This window comes from Amphibalanus amphitrite, unplaced genomic scaffold (assembly GCF_019059575.1).
Source record: "Amphibalanus amphitrite isolate SeventyFive unplaced genomic scaffold, NRLGWU_Aamphi_draft 001035F_arrow, whole genome shotgun sequence".
NCBI classification, from domain to species: Eukaryota; Metazoa; Arthropoda; class Thecostraca; order Balanomorpha; family Balanidae; genus Amphibalanus; species Amphibalanus amphitrite.
Genome location: NW_024882529.1, coordinates 167873 through 186659, shown reverse-complemented (window position 1 = coordinate 186659; position 18787 = coordinate 167873). Strand labels below are relative to the sequence as shown.

The 18787-nt window shown below is 45.8% G+C and overlaps 1 protein-coding gene across 2 annotated transcripts in view; it reads right to left on the bottom strand.

The window, feature by feature from the left end:
* LOC122369442 (protein turtle-like) overlaps positions 1-18787 on the bottom strand; it is a 115814-nt gene that overhangs the window by 7727 nt on the left and 89300 nt on the right. For both annotated transcript variants that reach the window (XM_043344204.1, XM_043344205.1), the window contains exons 15-16: positions 5084-5308; positions 4074-4143 (exon numbers count right to left, since the gene is read on the bottom strand). In XM_043344204.1, coding sequence (XP_043200139.1) covers positions 4074-4143; positions 5084-5308 — 295 coding nt within the window. The remainder of the gene's footprint in view (positions 1-4073; positions 4144-5083; positions 5309-18787) is intronic.

Genomic DNA, 18787 nt, shown 5'->3' with positions numbered 1-18787 from the left:
CCATCGATCCCAAAATTAATCGACCTCATAATCAACGTGTTTTTTATTACAAGCCCGCGATTTAAAATTGCCATTATTTCCACACTCAGACACCTTCTCTAAAGAGACCGTTCATTTAGCTGAGACCCCATCTGGCAGGAAACCACTCTCTCGAGAATAATACGCTTCCGGCGAATCCTGACGCTGGCTAACTTTGCAGCCCGACTTCCCGCGGACTTTAGACGACTTTCACGGACTTTGATATCAGCCTCTCCTGGTCGCCGTGCCGGGGTTCTGAAAGCCGAATCCGCTATGGAAAGGTGTTCCGACGAACCTAATAAGTCGGCCCACAATGCACTTGAAATACATTAAAGAATAGAGCATTGTGTTATGAAAGTCGTATGATTCGCTGGGCGACGCACCATTCTTTTGTGTCAAGTAAAGGCCCTAGTGGCGTGCTGGATGAGCGAAACAAAAGTATGGTAAATTTATTTAGCTCGCTCCCAATTCACTTAAAAAGAGTAGTTCCGCCGCAATTTCAACAACTCTGATAAGGAGCACCTCTTATGAAATGTAGCATTGTCCTGTACCGCAATACCTTGTCCTAACCGTCCAGTTGAATGAGATGCCGCTTTTAGAAACAAATCCTATCAAATCTGGCCACGCAGCACTGCCATATTTGTAAACCACCGAATCAACTCGAAAAGGATCACCGAGATTACGCCTGCAGTTCCAATTACACAGCTCCTCACGATGTGGTATGCCTCATTCTGTCGCATTCTTTACACTGCAAATGATAACTGGTTCATCAAAGTTCGTTTTTCTTACAAATGATAAAAGGGCGACCGAAGACCGCAATCCAGTGTCATTAGCTGATTTTTCGAGGCTGGCGTTTCCGATGCTCGCGTATTTCTTATATAACCACGCACCTGTTATAAAAAACGTTTTCAAGCAATAAACACAATTTCACCCTATAAGGCACAAGTCTCTACAAGTCACGGTACTTTTTCTTACATAATACAACAAAGCAATATCAAGGGCTCTCAATATCCGTCGTCGATGCCCATCTCTGTGCACTGCAATTGTCTCCAATATCGGGCTAGCACCGGCATTACGTTTCGTTCGCAAGGGCTGATATGAGACTACTGCTATAGCAACTAGCAAGCACGGCCGAAATGAGCTTTGGACAATATTGGCCCTAAAACGTCTGTTTTCGCATCTTCTTGTTTGTCGTGGAATAAATATCGGAGCGGAAAACGCTGGACCAAATATACGGGCTATCCAATACGAGAGCTGTTGTATTTGGTCGCTTATAAGAGAACAGACGCCAGTTCAATGCCCCTTTTATAGTGCTTTTGAGAAGACATACTTTTCTCTTATCAAACCTGAGACGGAAAATAGCAATAAAAACAGCTTTTGGAATTGCTGTTGGAGAAGTTATCCTTTTTCAGTTCAGTTGGTTGTATTCCTTCCTTACAAACAGAGGAATATGGAACCGATGCATGCGAATAGCGAATGTGTAACCGAACAAGTTCCCTATCCTGTTATGATGCCATCTAAGCCGTATTACGATTTACCCCCCTGTCCTATGGCGATGCCACTGGTCCGTTCAGCTTGCTAAATATTGCTTTTAATATTGCTCTCCTATTTGCTTTGGAATATATCCGGCAGCTCATTTCAGTTTACGTCCAGGGACTACAGCCCAAGTCAGCTAATAAAGCATCCAGCTGATATACAACAATATTTACATTAAGCTAGACGACCAACAATTATTCTCCTTAGTGTTAAATAATTGATCCTATGGAACATTTCCTCTTCCAAATAAACAACAAACATTCCCTCTGAACCTCCAGGCAGAACACCTGCCTAAAATTCACCGGTAGTGACAAACGACACTGCATGGTACATCCAGCAGATTTAATGAACATTGGAGCTCGGCTCAAATACCACACATGCTCTGAATTATTTAAACATAGATCGATAATCCTAATCCGGTTTACCCAAGCCATTATGTGTTTAAAGTATGCTTAGTAGCGCCGCAAAGCTTTTAGGGCGCAATGCTTTCACGCTGTTAAGTGACTCTGCCTCGGGCGATATGCAAAGTGCTTATTTACACAGGACCGGATAAAGACATCATTTTACGTCCAAGCAGCGACGCGTCCGTGAAAGCACAGAGTGATACGATGTAGATCGATTCAGTATTAAGTCTTTTCATTTACATATGAGACGCATCCCTTATCTAACTGGTGCAAAATACGACCGAATTAAATTGAAGGAGTCGGACCGCCGCGCCTCGGTGAGTCTGGTACCGTCGGAAGCCGATCATGGGCAAACACACCACTCCCAACACCGACTACTCTCTCTCTCTCCCTGCCTCTGCCACCCCTATCGCGCCCTCAACACACCACTCCCACCACCCCTCCCCTCTCTCTCCCTGCCTCTGCCACCCCTATCGCGCCCCTCTCCCTTCATGCCTCCGCCATTGCTACCGCCGCCGCCGCCCACACGGCTCGTCACCTCCCTCTTTCGTCGCCTTTCCTTCGTCGTGATCGACGCTGGCCGCCGGCGCGCGCGTAATCCGCGTCGCCGACGTTGCCGACGTTGCCGGACACGACCTCCGACAGCGGTGACAAACGACGTCGACGGTTATGATGGAGCGGCTGGCCGCGCCGCCAGACCGAAAGGCCAATCGGTAGGCCCAGAAAGGCGGTATACCCGCAATGGTGGCGAGTGCTTTGTACATACATACTTATTTGGTCCGCAATAAACATGCGGTGATTAATGTTTTGCAACAGGTTTGTGAGGTAGTTCGAAGGAAAAATGGTTTGATAGAGGGTTGTATAGTTGATGGCGTGCTTGTCGAACAATTTCATAGGTGGTATTTATAAATAGGTATGTGTTTTTTTTGTGCCAGGGTGCAAAAAGTCCACCGTGCGTGCATGTAATAAACCCTGGTAAAACTATAGATCTGAACGCACGCAAGCAATAAAATTGAAAGAGCACAAAGGAAATCAAAGGAAGAACCCTTATCTCAAAGGCCATTCGTCTTTAAAGTTCAAGGAAATAAAATGTCAATCTTTCCATTGTGCACAATTTCCCTGAAAACAGTTCCAACTTGGCCAATTTGAAATCAAAGCAAAACCGGCACGCAAGGCTTTCCGAGAAGAGGAGAATGCAAGCAGCCAGTTGAAAACGCGGACGCTGAATTAAACACCAATAACGTTTCATCTTAAGAAAGTATTTGAGTGCACACGCTAGCTGGTGTAAACAATTAAAATGCAATATGCATTACTCATTTTCAAGTCGATCGAAGCCAAATCGAATTGCGAATAACTCAGTCTGAACGCGGCTGTCGGCATGCAAAATGTAGGGATGCTGGCATCATTCGTGCTGGCTGGTGCAATCTATCGCCACGCTGTTAATCTTGTCTCTACTGAATTTCAACTTGGGTTAGTAGGCTTACACTGAAAAACATGCACAAAACAGGATATTAGAGCCAAAACATCTTCTTACAATTTACATGACTGTCTCCAAACACATTGAGAACCAGCCGGTTCAGGTAGCACGAACCGTAATGGAAAGCTAAATGAGCCAAAACATTCCACGGGACGAATGAGTGAATAGAACGTAGAGACAAAACGCACAGCATGTTCCTCTGAGCATGCGGTGGTGAGGACAGGCAGCCACGGCACATCTAGAGGAAATAGCTCATCTGGTAATTACATGGCCTTGTCTAATAATGGTCTAGTGTTGGTCCGTCACCTTTCTCGAGTGTCCTGACCGGCGGCGTGCGGGAAGAAGAGAGAGCGCACCCGTCACCGGAGCTGTACCACCAGGCAAACACTCGCATCCCGCCCCAGGCGCCGCACACCGCACCAGAGCAAACACACAAACACTTGACGACCCCCGGACGGCGATCCGACGCGGCGGGAGCGCCGGCGGCGACCGAGACCGGAACAGTCTCGGTCCGAGTGTCCCTCCCGGTCCAACTGCCTCCTTCGGTTCAAGCACCTCTTTTAGTCAAAGTATCCCTTGGCCTCCCTTCACCGACCCCAGATATGGCGAATCTGTCCCAGAGACCAGCTCAGACTTACTTTTTCAAAGGCACGGGACTGTGCAGACCGTTACGAGCCTCGGTGACCCGACACGCCACCATATTGTACTCTGAAACAGGGCGCGGTCCGTCAGGTCAGAGTTACAGCGCAGAGAACAGTGCAGTGTTTTCGGCCACAACCACGACTGACAGTCGCCGACGTGAGCTAATCAAATACCGCGTCCGTTCCCGTCGATAAAACCAAGCCCGCGCTCGGACCTTCGCGTAAAGTTCGATTGCTTTTCCGAAAACTTGTCACAAACACGCTGCAAACAAGACGCAAGTAGACCGCGGAAAAAGAGCTCCAAAAGCCGGCGAGTGAGCGCAGATGGGACCACTTTGCGCCGCTCCGGTCCCGGCTGATCAGCAGTGGGCCCCCGGGCGATTAGTGTAGGCTGGCGCAGCTGCCGCCTTGGCCAGGTCACGTGACCGACCTAGATGTCAGGGGTCACCGGGAATGATCTATGGCGGCGCCCTAAGTGGTGATCCCGAGTAGAAACAGCGGCGTTCGTCCGCGCCTGATGGCCACATGGGCACGCCAGCATTGCCGCGATTAATTTGGCGTCAACGCGCCAGGAGGGTTTTGCGTCCGAGGCGGGGAGATGTGATCGCAATACATTGAGGGAATCTCGGAAACCGCTTCGAGCGCGCGCCGTAGCTGGTTTTGTCTCAAATCGATGTGAAATTTTAGACAACCAGTTTCCAAGCGTTCAGACTGAAATTTACGCAGACATAAATTGGCCATATAGCGCATAATACAAATCTCGACGCAAGCTATGGCTATGGACCGCCAGAAATAGTATCAAGTTATGCGAATTATCCGTTCTGTCAACTCCAAATCAAAACCTGCGACAGCTCGGCTCGAATTAGCATATTCTTCACAATCTGTCGGCCCAACTCGAGCAACAAACAATTCCGACGGACTTTGCCTCGTCCAAAACTCTCCGGCTGTCTGCCCCGCTCTCCGCCATCTCCCAGACTTAAACCTCCCCGAAACCAGCACCGACTCACCCTTCTCTTGTTTCCTTCGTTTTCGTTTGTTGCATATTTTCACGGTGCAGACGGAGAGGATGATGGAGACGATGAGCAGCAGCAGACCGCCGACCAGTGCGGCAGTGATGGCCTTCTGCTGTATCCGGTCCGAGATCTCATACTCCAGCACAGGACTAACGCTGAAGCTGGAGTCTGAGTGGGCGTACACACGGAACGAGTAGATGCCCGGGTCCAGGTTCCGCACTGCCGAGAGGAAGAGAGAGTCGAGTCGAGGTGAGTCGTGGTGAGTCAGGAGCAAGTCGCGAGTCTGTAATGAGTGGGGAGTGACTATTGAGACAGGACAGTCGGGGTGAGTCGAGTATTTGGAGTAGTTGAAGTCGAAAATCAGGAGCAACTTTTGATCTCGGGAGAAACTCGAGGGTCAAGTAAGTCGGGAGGTGTGACAAAACTTGGACGTGGGAGGGAAACGGAGTCCTTGAATGGACACACCTCACAGTGAAGGAAACGCCCATAATGGTTTGAAAACGAAATTAAAAGACGGTGGGGCCGACATCCGTAAAGACGTGTTAAAATCTGGAATAGCTTTAGGAAAAAAACATGTAAGATACATTTAGCAAGTGTATTCCATATTACGCAGGCGACTACCTACTTTAGCTTCACAACATGTGGTGTTAGTAAACTGCTCGACTAAAACACTGTGTGTTCACGGTCAACACCACACAGCTCAAGGGACCGGCGGCAGTGTGCGTTTCTGTAATTCCACAGTGGGTCTGAGCATCTCAAGCCGCTGAACTCCCACATTTCTAAGAGATGCATAGCGACATTCAGGTGGCAGCCTCATTTGGAATGAAACCATTACATTGTCTTTATTGCAAACTTGCAAATAACGAAGGCAGTATGCGACTAGACCCAGCTTACGCAAACCCTGCTGAGAAAAGAAAACAAAGGCTTTTCCTGTGTTAGATGGTATTGGTATTTCAACCTATTCAATGGAGTATGCCAGCAACAGCACAACGCGCCCGCCTTATCTATGCAACCGCATCTATCCAACTGCAAAACAGAGAACCCGTATCACATTTCTCTGAACGGCCAAGTTCGGCTTTGCATTGTTCAAGAGTGTGGATTTCTTTGCTCCAGGAGAGCCGTAACTTGTGCCCGGGACCTCCATCCCCAGTGGCCAGGCCTTTTGCAGGGCGGGTGCCGTGTGTGCTAACAACAGAAACTCGGGGCCTAACTTGCTAACGGAAAAAGTATCACAACTGTCTTATACTACGTGTCAGCGTCATCACGCCGCGTCTCAGGTAAACATGTGTACAGCCTGCCGCCTGCATAGATGTGGTATCATACAGGCTGTAATTAAACTTCAATTCATTAATTATCAACGGCGATAAAAGACACTTCCTAAACTACCCCAGTCAGTGTAAGAAATATGAAGAGTGATATTGAATGACACCAGAAAGTTTCACGATAATCATTTTCCAAGTTGTAACTATGGAGCTCCACAACTGAATTTTGTTAATAGCGCACACATATCGCGTTGCATGTAGGTCACCACATTTCTTTAATACCTGTTTTACAGCCCGGATGAATGCCAGCTCGGTATATAACAAAAGATATAAAGCGGTACTTTCCGGATACGGATCATCGATTTAACATCGTCCAGCAAATTAAACAGTGCTTGGTGGCAGATCTGCACGGCACGATTTGGCTTCCGGACGCAGCTGGCTGGCCGGGCGCCAGTTAGCGACAAAGCCCGGCCTGGTTCGGACGGCCGCGGTACGGTCGTTTGGTGGACTGTTTCATCCAGCCGTCAATCTCCGTCCCCCACCCAGATCTCGTATCAGTTCCCCCTCCCCTCCCCTCCCTTAGTGGCAGGACCCCCCCCCCCCCCCTGCCCCGTGGCAGGACAGCCATGTGGCGCAGAAAACTATATGCATACGTCCAAGTAAAGAAGCTTGTAAAAATAGTCCTTATTTGTATACGCCTTGCAATGCCAGGATAAGAGCATGCCATGACATAACTATCGTTTTCTAAGCCTTCGCTTTGTAATTAACTCCAGCTTAACCAAACGCAAGTCCCTTGCGACGAGTTTTTAAGCCATGAGGTAAATGCATAATCATATATTGGGGCAAGATGAGCACATGCAAAAGGAGTAACTTTCGATCAAGTGACGACTGATTTCAGACATAAAAATCACATTGCAGGGCTGAATGAGTGACCATGCAGTATAACACAATTCAGAGGAACAAGTAGATTATTTCGAATGAAGCTTTAGATGGCTCGCATCTCGTGATACGCTATGTGCGATCGGCGAACAAGCGAGGTCGTCTTTCATACGCTCATTTGACGGCGTCGATGAACACTTGCAAGAGTGGAGTGGCCTTTCCAGAGCTGGCATTTGCAGAAATGAGAGCAATTCCCTGAATTGAGGTACATTGCCAGGGCGGGCACAAATTTGAACGCGTTGATACGACGAAGATCAGACGGAATTTCGGCTGAAATGGTACTCGCAAAGGAAGGATACGAAATAGGACCGTCTAAATTACCAGTCGGCGTCTGCAAAGGAACACTCATTTCAGAACCACTTCCTTAACGGCTTATGGCGGGTGTTTTGATTTTGACCTTGTTTTTAACATCTTAAGATCACGAAAATAGATGACGGCGTAAACAAGCAAAAACCACAAGGGACCAAGTTGAATGGTACACAACACATTGCCAATGTTTCTAACAGAATATTTAAACTTAAACTGTATGTCTACAGAACTTTGAAACAAATTCCCGTAGTGTGTCCTATATTCAATTTCAACTCCTATTTATCATTTGAATGAAAGTTCTTGGCTGAAATGAATGTTTTCAAAATGATGCAATTCATTGCACCTGCAAGTTCTGAGAACAAACGAAACGCAATGACATCCTTAGTGTAGGCATTTAACTGACAAAGTGACGTAAATGCAAATCGCTGCACACGATAAAATTGGTTATTTATCATTAAGTCGAATAATATCATAGTTCACTTAACCCTATTCCTGGCGGGCTCCGCCGGGACAAGAAACTGGCGGGGGGGGGCCGATTCGGCCCCCCCTGAGATCTCGAGAACGAAGCAAGATAGCGACAAGCGGTAAACGGCATCGGATACGCACGGCCAAGATCTACAATTTTTACACAGGTCATTTTCAGGTCAGGTCAAAGATGACGTCACAGGGGTCGAAAAAGTCAAAATGGCGGCACTAGATATGGAGAGAGTTTTTCTCGAATAACTTTCGATTTAGTCAAGATAAGAACAAACTAAGGGCATCATCGTGATCCTCTCGTCAATCCGCATCGAATGATATATATGTTGACCTCGAAAGGTCAAGGTCAAAGGTTGACCTCAGATCACGTGACTTCGAGGTCATCATGTATATCATTCGATGCGTCTTGACGAGCTGAACACAATGAGACCATCCACGCGTCTGTATCTTGTTCCTGTACGGAGTTATTGGCCAAAAACCTTTGGTGACCTTTGATGACGTCACATGACCTCACAGCTGCCCAACAGCAAAACAGACCTCAAGGTAGTGAAGGTTGATCGTATATGAAGTCATGTATGGTATATGGGGCCATTCCGACCCGTTTTAGTGGTAAAAACAGGGAGTTGATTTTTCCCCCATTGACTTATAATGGGGAGGTCGCGAAATTGACCTGACCTTAGGTCACCGATATCAAAATTCCGAGATATACAAATTGCACATACTGGTACCCTAACTAAACCCTGAAGAGAAGAAATTGATCGGTCAAAAACTCTAGCTCTGGCGTGATTGCAAACTTTTCTGAGGTAGGGTCACCAAACCGCCTCTGGTGACCTGACCTGAGGTCAGATCAACTCAAAATTTTCAGACATGTTGCGTAGAAGCCTTTTAGGAAAAGTCAGAAAATTTGAGCTTCCTAGCTCAACGCGTTTGGGAGAAATAGCCAAAAAACCTCAGGGGGGGCTCCTGAGGCCCCCCCGCCAGGAATAGGGTTAAAGGTGGGCATTAGACTACCGAGCGCTAAGGCAATAAGCAATGAATTATCTTACCGTCTACTTGAGTCAGATAACACATCAACCGACAACTACGAGTATGCATTTATGCGCGATGAAACGAGTTATGCAGAGCGGTTACCTCTCATCTCCCTGGAAAACAGTTGGATAAATTCATTGGTTATATCCTCGAGCGATTTCGTAACCAGTTGCCAAGATGAAGAAAATCCCTTGAAATGCGAAAAGGAGCTTAACTCTTTCAACACTTGTATCCAATTTGTTATTGAAGAGATCTGAAAATGATTTCATAATAATGCAAGGGAAGACGTCCGTAAAATGAATTCAATCAAGAAGATAACGTTAATAAAAACAAGTAAATTAAACTCACGTATTTGCAGCAAACTGAAACGGAAAGGGAACGGGCGATACGATTTAAGTATTGAGCAAATGTTCAAAGAAAGCGACATAAACGAATGATAGAAAACTGGGATGGACATGTACCAATAGCTTATCGTTGAGCAGGCATGGGTAGACGTGTCAGCCACCTGATAAAATACATCAAGCTCGAGAAGCCATCCCCAGATGAATAGCTAGTCAGTTTTGCATTAAAACCTTTGTTTTTCATAGCAGGCCTGTAATTGGCAGACCTCTAGATATCAAGGGAGCGTTAATTGAAACTGGAACGATGAAAAACAAGTTGTTAGAGCGCGTTACTTTGCCAGCAAACAGAAAATCACCGTAGCACATCTAACGATACACCGCTGTCAAATAGCACTAAATCTGCTGGCTACAACGTTGGAAAGATATATGCGTTTCAATTCAAGTGATCAAAATATGTTAGGAATAAGATAAACAGTTACGCTACACGCGAGTATTTGTTAGAGCGCGTTACTTTGCCAGCAAACAGAAAATTACCGTAGCACATCTAACGATACACCGCTGTCAAATAGCACTAAATCTGCTGGCTACAACGTTGGAAAGATATATGCGTTTCAAGTGTATCACAATATGTTAGGAATATGACAAACAGTTACGCTAAATGCGAGTATTACAAGGAATGTAGGAATGTATCGCCTAACACTGTTCTGAAAAAGATGATTCATTGCCACGCAAACCCTCTCTCATCTATTTTGTGGCCTGCCTAGACGGAAGCCGCCATAAAACAATATGGTTATGAGTTACTAATGCATCCATCCCAGCATGCGCTACACGCAGTCTCATCAATCCGGAACAAAGCTGAGCTGCCCAAAATGACCCCATTATGCGATGGCTACGACAGGATTAGCTGCGTGAATAGGGGCCCATGGAAGAATATTGTCTGGCTGTAAACATGTCGAATGGCCTTGCAATATTCTACATAGCCCCCGCAGACATGAAAATCTGTGCGAATGGCATAAGGGTTCCGACTTATTACCTTTATAATCCCCTGTGAGCGTTAATTTCATAATGCACTGCTAGTTTCAGGACAGCACTAGCCGTCTATTTATCATTTTGAGCGTTGTGAGCGGGCTTGTGCTAGACAATGTCGGTAATTGACCCGACAAGGATGTCCGGCTCTGAACCAGATCACTGCGGGTCGGTGTGTGTGTGGGTGGAGGAGGATTGGCGTGGGATACAACGGCTAGGGCACACGCCTCTCGCACCCGTGGTAGCTGAGCTCGACACTCCTCCACCATTTCGTTGGACTTAGACGTGACATTTGCGCCGCCAATATAGCTCGAATGCAATACTCGCAGTTTATTAACCAGGCTGAGTGTGGCGGTGACGTATGCCGCTCACCGGACGTGGCAACCGGTCCATTCCGGCTACAGAGGCGATAGGGGGAGTCCTGCAGTGACCACTGACGTAGGTGAAAGAAGTGGTCACATGCGGCGCGTCCCTAGAAGAGTTATTTCGGGAAACGGGTACAGTAATTGGGTGAAATTATCTGCCCAAAAGACGGCGAGTAGCGGTGGTTAGTGTCATGTTTCGTCATTATATGTATGACTAAAAGAAACGAAAGAACCGTTGGGGATATTTAGTTCGCCAGAACTTCCGGTACTTATATTCATTCATTTTTCAGAAATGATTACCATAACCCCATGGTGGACTGCGTGTCACTTGGTATTTTTGGCTAACCAGTTTTAAAAGAGAGCTACGACTTAAATTTCAATTTAATAAGAAACTTTGACAAAGGCATTTCCATAAAAACAAGTCCAACGAAAAACTTGCTAGGAATGAATATCACTAAGCACATCGCGACGCCCATACGTTTTGATCAAGAGGCCACTGATATTCACCCTACATATATCAGAAAAGGTAAGACCTCTAACATATCTGCAGACGGTGTGCCCCACACTGATACAACCCAGCTATCCCCGCGGCTGTCCCTGGACCGTCCCTTGACGCTCCCCTGGGCGCGCACCACGGCAGCGCGTGATACCGCCGCCGCGCCTCTGATATTGCAGCCGCCTGGAAGGCCCCGCGGCACTGTCGCCACCGTCACAAGCGACCTTATGAATTATTCACCAACGCAGACACATTAATTACCACCCGACTAACTAGAGATGAACTGGGTCTCGGCTCGAATTACGGGGTTAACCGAGGACGACGGCCGGCAACAAACAACACCAAATGCTGCAATGCACTGCGCGCATTATGGTTGTTTTGCATTAGCACACAATTTCAAGACAGACAAGGTGTGTGGTTCAGATACAAAAATACATTATTTATGTCAGGCAAGTACGTCACTCGGTGACCCCCGGCGGCGAACGGCGACACTTCCGCGCGAGTGGTCACTACTGGAGAAGATCAGCGTGTTAGCGCAAACGACCGAGCGGGAGCCAGGTGGCCCGACTCCCGGCATATTGGCGACGTCGGCTGCGGCGCCGCCAGCGTCACCAGCGCGCCATATTCGCCGGCCGGCCGGCAATTGGCCGCCGCCGGGGCGCGCCGCATTTCGCCGCCGGGGCGTCATATTTCGCCGCCGAGTGGCGGGGCCATGGGCGGCGCGCAGCAGTTGTTACGAGGCCGTGGCATCCGGCGAGCGGCCGCTCGGCGCGGCTCCGCCAATCTGCGGCCGCGCGGAGAGGAGGAGCGTCGCCCACGGCGAACTGGTGCCGATTTGGCAACCCCTCCTCCCCCCTATCCCCGCCCCCGTCCTGTCGGTATCGACGATGGGTCGAGCGCCCGAGGGCAGAACCCCGGGGCCACGCCAAAACCACCACATGCGGCACGGCTGATGGCCCGAATCATGCCACGGTTCATTTATCGCATGATGATACCGGAAGGAAAATAACGAAGACATTTCGAAGTGCAGGCGAAACGGAGTGACTTGAAAGGAAGTCATCTTTTCGACTTCAAAGCCCACAATGAGTTCACCAATTTTTGTGCCGAGTTATCTTATTTGTTTACCGCTGTTGTTTTCCACTTTGTTTTCACATCGTTTTCCCAAGAGTCGATGTTTTCAGAAAAAGAAACACAATACTGGAATAATTCGGCATACCTGCACTGGATTTTAACTATTGTTTTTTACAGCCATCATTTGCGAAACGAAATGTGAAGGGCACCTGACGCTGGGTCCAAGGTGAATAGCAAAATTTGTTATGACTGACTGAAAAGCTTTCCGGGAAGCCCTGTCGAAATTGAAAACGTGAACAAAACGAGTGAACTGCTGTCACAGCTTGCGTCATTTGATTAAAGCAAACATCAGAGATTGCATAAGTGAAACAGAATGGGGCTTTGAATAGTATTTCGGCTGTCATTTGAACCCTGCTTAGATCAGTACTTCGCTGTCAGCAAGGCTCGGCGCACCACAAGTCAAAAATATAATAAATTGTTGAAAGCAAGAAGATTTAACGCCCGAAAAGAGCGTTCTGCGACGCCACCACTGCGGGTTGCCGGTCAGCATTCCAATAAATGACGCCTGAAACAGCCTCCACAGTCGCACAAACGACACATGAATGGACCTCGTCGCGTTCCGAGAGCCGACTGAATGCCTGCAATTGCGCCAGTGGGGGCGTGCTCAGCCGGCGTGGCGTTCGCGGAGTCGAACCCAGCACCCCGGGCCGGCCCGCCGCGGCAGCACGCGCTGACACAGAGTCAGACGTCGCAGAAAACGACTGCTGTCGTCGGCAACATGCATTTCAGAAAAGGACGGCCGTAAAGGCTGCAGGGGAGTGGGTGATTTCGGACCGATTTACAGGCGGGACTGCCGTAACCGTGTGACTTTGACATGTGTGACCAATTTCGGAGAATGAGTTTGATGTTCCATACGTTATCGAATGGTTTTAGGTTTGTGCAATTCTTAAAATCATTTAAATTACAGTAGGTAATGCACTCTACGGCATGACTGCATTGTAGAAGGTATGCATATTGCATAATTTTTACCACAGTATATTTTATTTCGCCATTGCTTTTCGCTCTTTTCGTTAACGATTATCCATTGTGTGTTCAAACAAAATGCTTAATGTTTGCGGATGACATCAAGGTGTACTCAGAGATTTCAGATTTGACAGATACTGCACGGCTACAAGGGGATATTAGGAGACTTTATAATTGGTCGAAAACTTGGAAATTGAAATTGAATCCCTCCAAGTGCAAGCAGTTCTGTATTACCTTAAAAAGTGACCCCCTTACTTGTCAATACATGATTGGTGACACTCGCCTGGAAATCGTGCACACAATTAGGGACTTGGGGGTGGTTATAGACAGACGACTCACGTTTTGTAATCATGTTGACTTTATTGTGTCTAGGGCAAACAAAATGAATGGCATTCTTATGAGGGCGATGCAGTCTGAATCAAAAATTGGCATAGTAAACTGGAAGTCAATTTTGACCGCCTTCTATGGAAATGTTCGTGCGATATTAGAATATTGTTGTGTCATATGGGGTGGTGCGGCAAAATCGCACTTAGATAGAGTAGAAAAGATACAGTATCACTTTCTCAGATGGCTATACTTTTATGTAAATCGAAGCGCGATACCATCCGATATTGATTATTCTCGTTTGCTCCAAATGTTTAACGTAACTGAATTAGAGAAAAGACGCCATCAATACGATATCATGTTTGTGGAAAAACTGTACAAAGGTGTCCTCGACTCACATGTACTATTGGCACGGTTTCCGCTGTATGCTGCTCCAAGAATTACAAGGAGGATTGAAGGAGCTCGTGGTGTCATGAATGTACCATTTGCGCGGGTCGACACTATGAAAGGTTCGCTTTTTGTTAGGGCACCCACTATCATAAATGAATTTATGTTCGAGATAACAGATTTGGATTTGTTTCACGACTCAATGCGGGATGTTCGGGCTAAAGTAAGACGACATATACAAAACATGTGAGTCCTGGTGTGTACCGCGTGACTGTATTTATTGTGTTATGCATGTACTGTATGGACTGTGTGATAGATATGGTTGGTATATCGAGGGATTGTATGTGTAAGAGACGAAAGACTAAAGGCAATGTTTACACTGCTCCTAACGTATAACTGCTATGGACTGTTACTGGGCGTCAATTCGCCTGTTGTTCCATGACATCGAATAAATAAATAATTGCAACGGACATTGAAAGCTGGCATTGCTCTTTTATAACTGAAAAAAGAAACGGCCACGTAACTATATGAGGCAATATATACAGACAGCCGAGTAAACAGAATCATAGAATCGTGAACTATATAAACTCAATCTTCCTTAATCCTTATGTTCATTCTGAGGACTGTGTAGTGTGTAGCAACCGTTAGAAGTGTTTTTTTTTTTCAAAATTGAGTTTTCGACACAAGTCACCAAGCCTTCGACTCCGTCCTATCAACAACTCCGAATTTCCCTATTGCCAATCCAGGACAGATGGAAAGCTGATTTGATATTTATTGCAACAATGCATCAAACGTTGCTAAGCGATTGAAGCTCGAAACGAATATTTGATCTGATTATCGGATAAATACCAATTCTGCGAGAGAGCGTCCATTAACCCTATTAGTGGCAGGGGGGGTGTTTTTATCCACCCCTCAGGTTTTTCGGGAATATCTCCGAAACCGCTGAAGCTACGATGCTGAAATTTTCTGACTTTTCCTAAAACTAAATTGGGCACATTCCCTGAAAATTTCAAGTTCATAACTTTACCAGGGGCGGCTCCAGAGCACTGGGAATGGGGGGGTCCTATTCGTGAAGCGAGTCATTTGGGCGAAGATCACGATGCTGCACCAGTTTTACGAACAGTGAATGAAAGGTATCATGTGATAACATATACAAAGTTATTGTGCATCCTCTTTTGACACGTTTTTGCTATAATAGGCGGATCCAGGCGTCCAAAAAGGGGGGTTATTTTTTACCTCCCAACATAGGTGCCCTGACACCGCCTATGCATGACCAATACAATTTTAGTCGTTCTCTCATAAGAAAATTGTAACATAACAAGACCATTGCCACCCTTTTTAGAAACAGTACCAACAAAAACCTTATTTACTATACTTTTTGTGTACCCCCAATCTCAATGATCTGTATCCGCCTATGATTTTTGAAAATGCATATTTTTAGGATCCATGTGAATTCCTGGTTCATTCTCTATCGATCGGCAAAAGTTGCGTTAAGATTGGTTCAGAAACCTGGCCGTGATAAACAGTCTAAAATGTATCTGCAATTTGTCCTTTTTCATCCCCCTCTACCCCCCTATTGACATTTTTAATTTTTTTTAGAAATGTAGATCTCGTTGAGCCAAATCGAATGCCGTTTGAATTTTGAAAATCGGCCCGTTAGATCTCGAGATATCAAGGGGGGGTCGTAAACAGACCCCCCCCTGCCACTAATATGGGGTAGCCAGGAGCCTGCCATTAATAGGGTTAATGAGTTTTTAGTTTCCAAAGGGATTTATTGTGATGAGCCAGCCTTATACTTTACTCCAATTAGAAATATAGTTATACTCGTAAACTATACAGTATAAAAATTCACGCCATAATCAGATCTTGTTCAAGTACCAAAGTCCCGGTCCTCACTGACATTCGCTAAGAGCTGGAGACCTTTTGTATCCCCGCAACTCAGTCCCGATACCTGTCCCTTTATATCGGTAACTAACTAGTCAGGTTGAAAAATGAAGCGTAAATAAGCATTTAATTAGGGTGTGAATGCGTCATCAATCAAATTCATCATTTCTTGAATTCGATTCCAATAAGCTTTTCGTCGGTGGCAATCTAATTCGTATATTTGGAAATGCACAGACGATTGAGAATGCCAGTACCGCTTGTAAATATGGCTGGGCCTCCAAGGAATTTACAGTAGACATGCACATTTCCGGTAACCTAGCAAAGCCTGTCGATGAATGATCTAGTTAGCTAACAAGATTGCCAGTCGGAAATTAGCCCGCAGTCAATAGTTACCTAATGGCATTAGACTACGCATAACTACATCGGATATCTGGTAGGTAAGAATTAGCATTGTGAGAGAATCGCATGCGCGGTATTACTGATACAGAGTAGTGGATATTACGAGGTAGAGCTGGTTAGACCATGCGTTAATGAGCCTGCATGTTTTTCTGATCGCCATTCTTCTATAGAGCACGAAAACATGCTCCTGGGTTCCAAATTGACAAGACACTGCTGTTTTTTCTTCGCTCCTTTGAACGAAGGATTCCGGTTGGTAGAAAAAAAATGAGAGCTACGCAGTAAGACACCATAGCTCTTTTCACTGAGGGCAAAAACTAATGGACGGACGTGTCAAACAATTGCACCCAGCGAAATGCGGATAAAGCTGGTAAAATAAACGCGTCACACAGTTATGGGAAACCTGCCATTAGAGCTATCACTAGAGGTCTGCACCGGCCGGCTGCAGCCGCGGCTGGCTGCAGCCCCACGGCTGTGGGCCGGGGCGGCTGCAAATATCTCCAAGAACACGGCTACGGCTGTGGCCACGGCTGTGAGATTTCAAGCTCAATCTTAAGTACTCAAATATAAAATTTTAATTCCTTAATCTTACATTCTAATAAGCAGTCTAGCCTGTAAAAATCATGCAAAGGATGCCCAGCAACATTGAAAGTGGTGAAGCCTTTGAAAACCTGTAATGGTTTTCCCATTTGCTGTAGGGGAGTTTGCACTCTGGTACAGAATACTAATTATAGGTACCAATTGTTCCTTCATCATCAAGAGCTTGGCAGTTGCAGAAAATGCAACATGTTGCATTGTCACATCCCTCTCGAATCAATCTCACCTGGTTATTAGGAGAGCACCTTACAGCTATTGAAGACGAGCGTTCAATAATTCTTTCAGGTAATAGAAAAAGAAATCACGCCTAGGTAAAGGCAGGTAAGGGCTTCATAAAATATTATCTAAAATAACTCTTAGATGTATTTCTGGATTTTCGGCAAGTCCAATTACATAATATAAAACTGGCGCTTTATGTTCTAACTGGTGTGTGAGTGACCGCTAACAGAAAATGCTGATCAACGAAGCCAATGGAATTAGATTTTAAGTGAGCATGAACCTTACTTACGGCTAATTCACATGATGGTGAAACCCTGAACACGTAATTCACATGACGGTGAAAACCCTGAACACAATATTTCTTACGCGAGCTGTTGACTTTACTTATAAAATGACGTCTTCTTCTGAAAATGTAAAAATTTGATACTCAATCTTTGTTTGAGAAAAAGTTTCAACCTGTGTAGCATTATTATTCATTTATCAAAATTTTTATGGCTGTTGATAGTGACACAAAACAATTAATTGCCACTTCTTTGCTATTGACGTCATTTAAATTTCAAGTAAAATTTTTGATTGAAAGAGACAATTGTGGCTCGCACGTCCTTGGGGATTTGAGCGAAGATCATTATTTGGAAAAATCAAAATAGTCAAATCAAATTATCAAATTAATATCAAATTATCAAAAATCAAATTATTTGGAAAAATCAAATAAAAATCAAAATGTTTTTCTTTCTTGGATGCTCACTAGTGTTTTGATGCCTTGCACATCAAATTAGTTTGAGACTTGCTCAGAAGGCTGCTTCAAGCCTGGCGCATATCACACCCCAGAAAATATGCAAGGTAAGAAAGAAGCAAGAGTTTTGACTAGACAATCACTGTTTGACAGTCCATCAACTTCAGTTTCATTTTCCATACCTAACATTGATAATGAAAAGCATCAGGGTCTGTTTTGTCCCACAACCATGCTTCAGGATTTGGCATTAGATGTCTACACTGCTAGTGCTTCTATTCTGGTTCGTTGTTTATGTTTTCTTTTGATGTAGGTACCTACCTACCCATCTTTCCTAACCCCTTGCAAGGGCTTTTGTAGGCATGCGTTGCGTTGCGCATCAGGCTTCTGGCCTTCGGCCTAAAGCCAGATACACAACCACTTAACCTATGATGCTTCATGAGCTTGAGAATCTACAGCCCATTGCAATGTGCTTTTGGCTATATGTTTCAACTAAAAAAAACTTATTATATACTATTTGGTTGCATTTCATTGAAAGTATCCACGGCCGGCTGACGGCTGGCTGCCAACAGTTTACCACGGCTGTGGGCGGCCGTGGCTGTGGAGCCACGGCTGCGGGGCGGCTAGGCTGTGGAAAATTGCAGCCGTGCAGAACTCTAGCTATCACCCATCACAGAACGCATACCACCATGACTATTGTATTAGAATCTCCTCCGTATCAAGTGTCCCAGGAAGTGGGCAGATTGATCCGTTTTGAGCGGCCATTGCGTCCATATTGGAGAGAGATCGGCTCATCTAATGTCGCCCAGAGTATCGTTTGTAG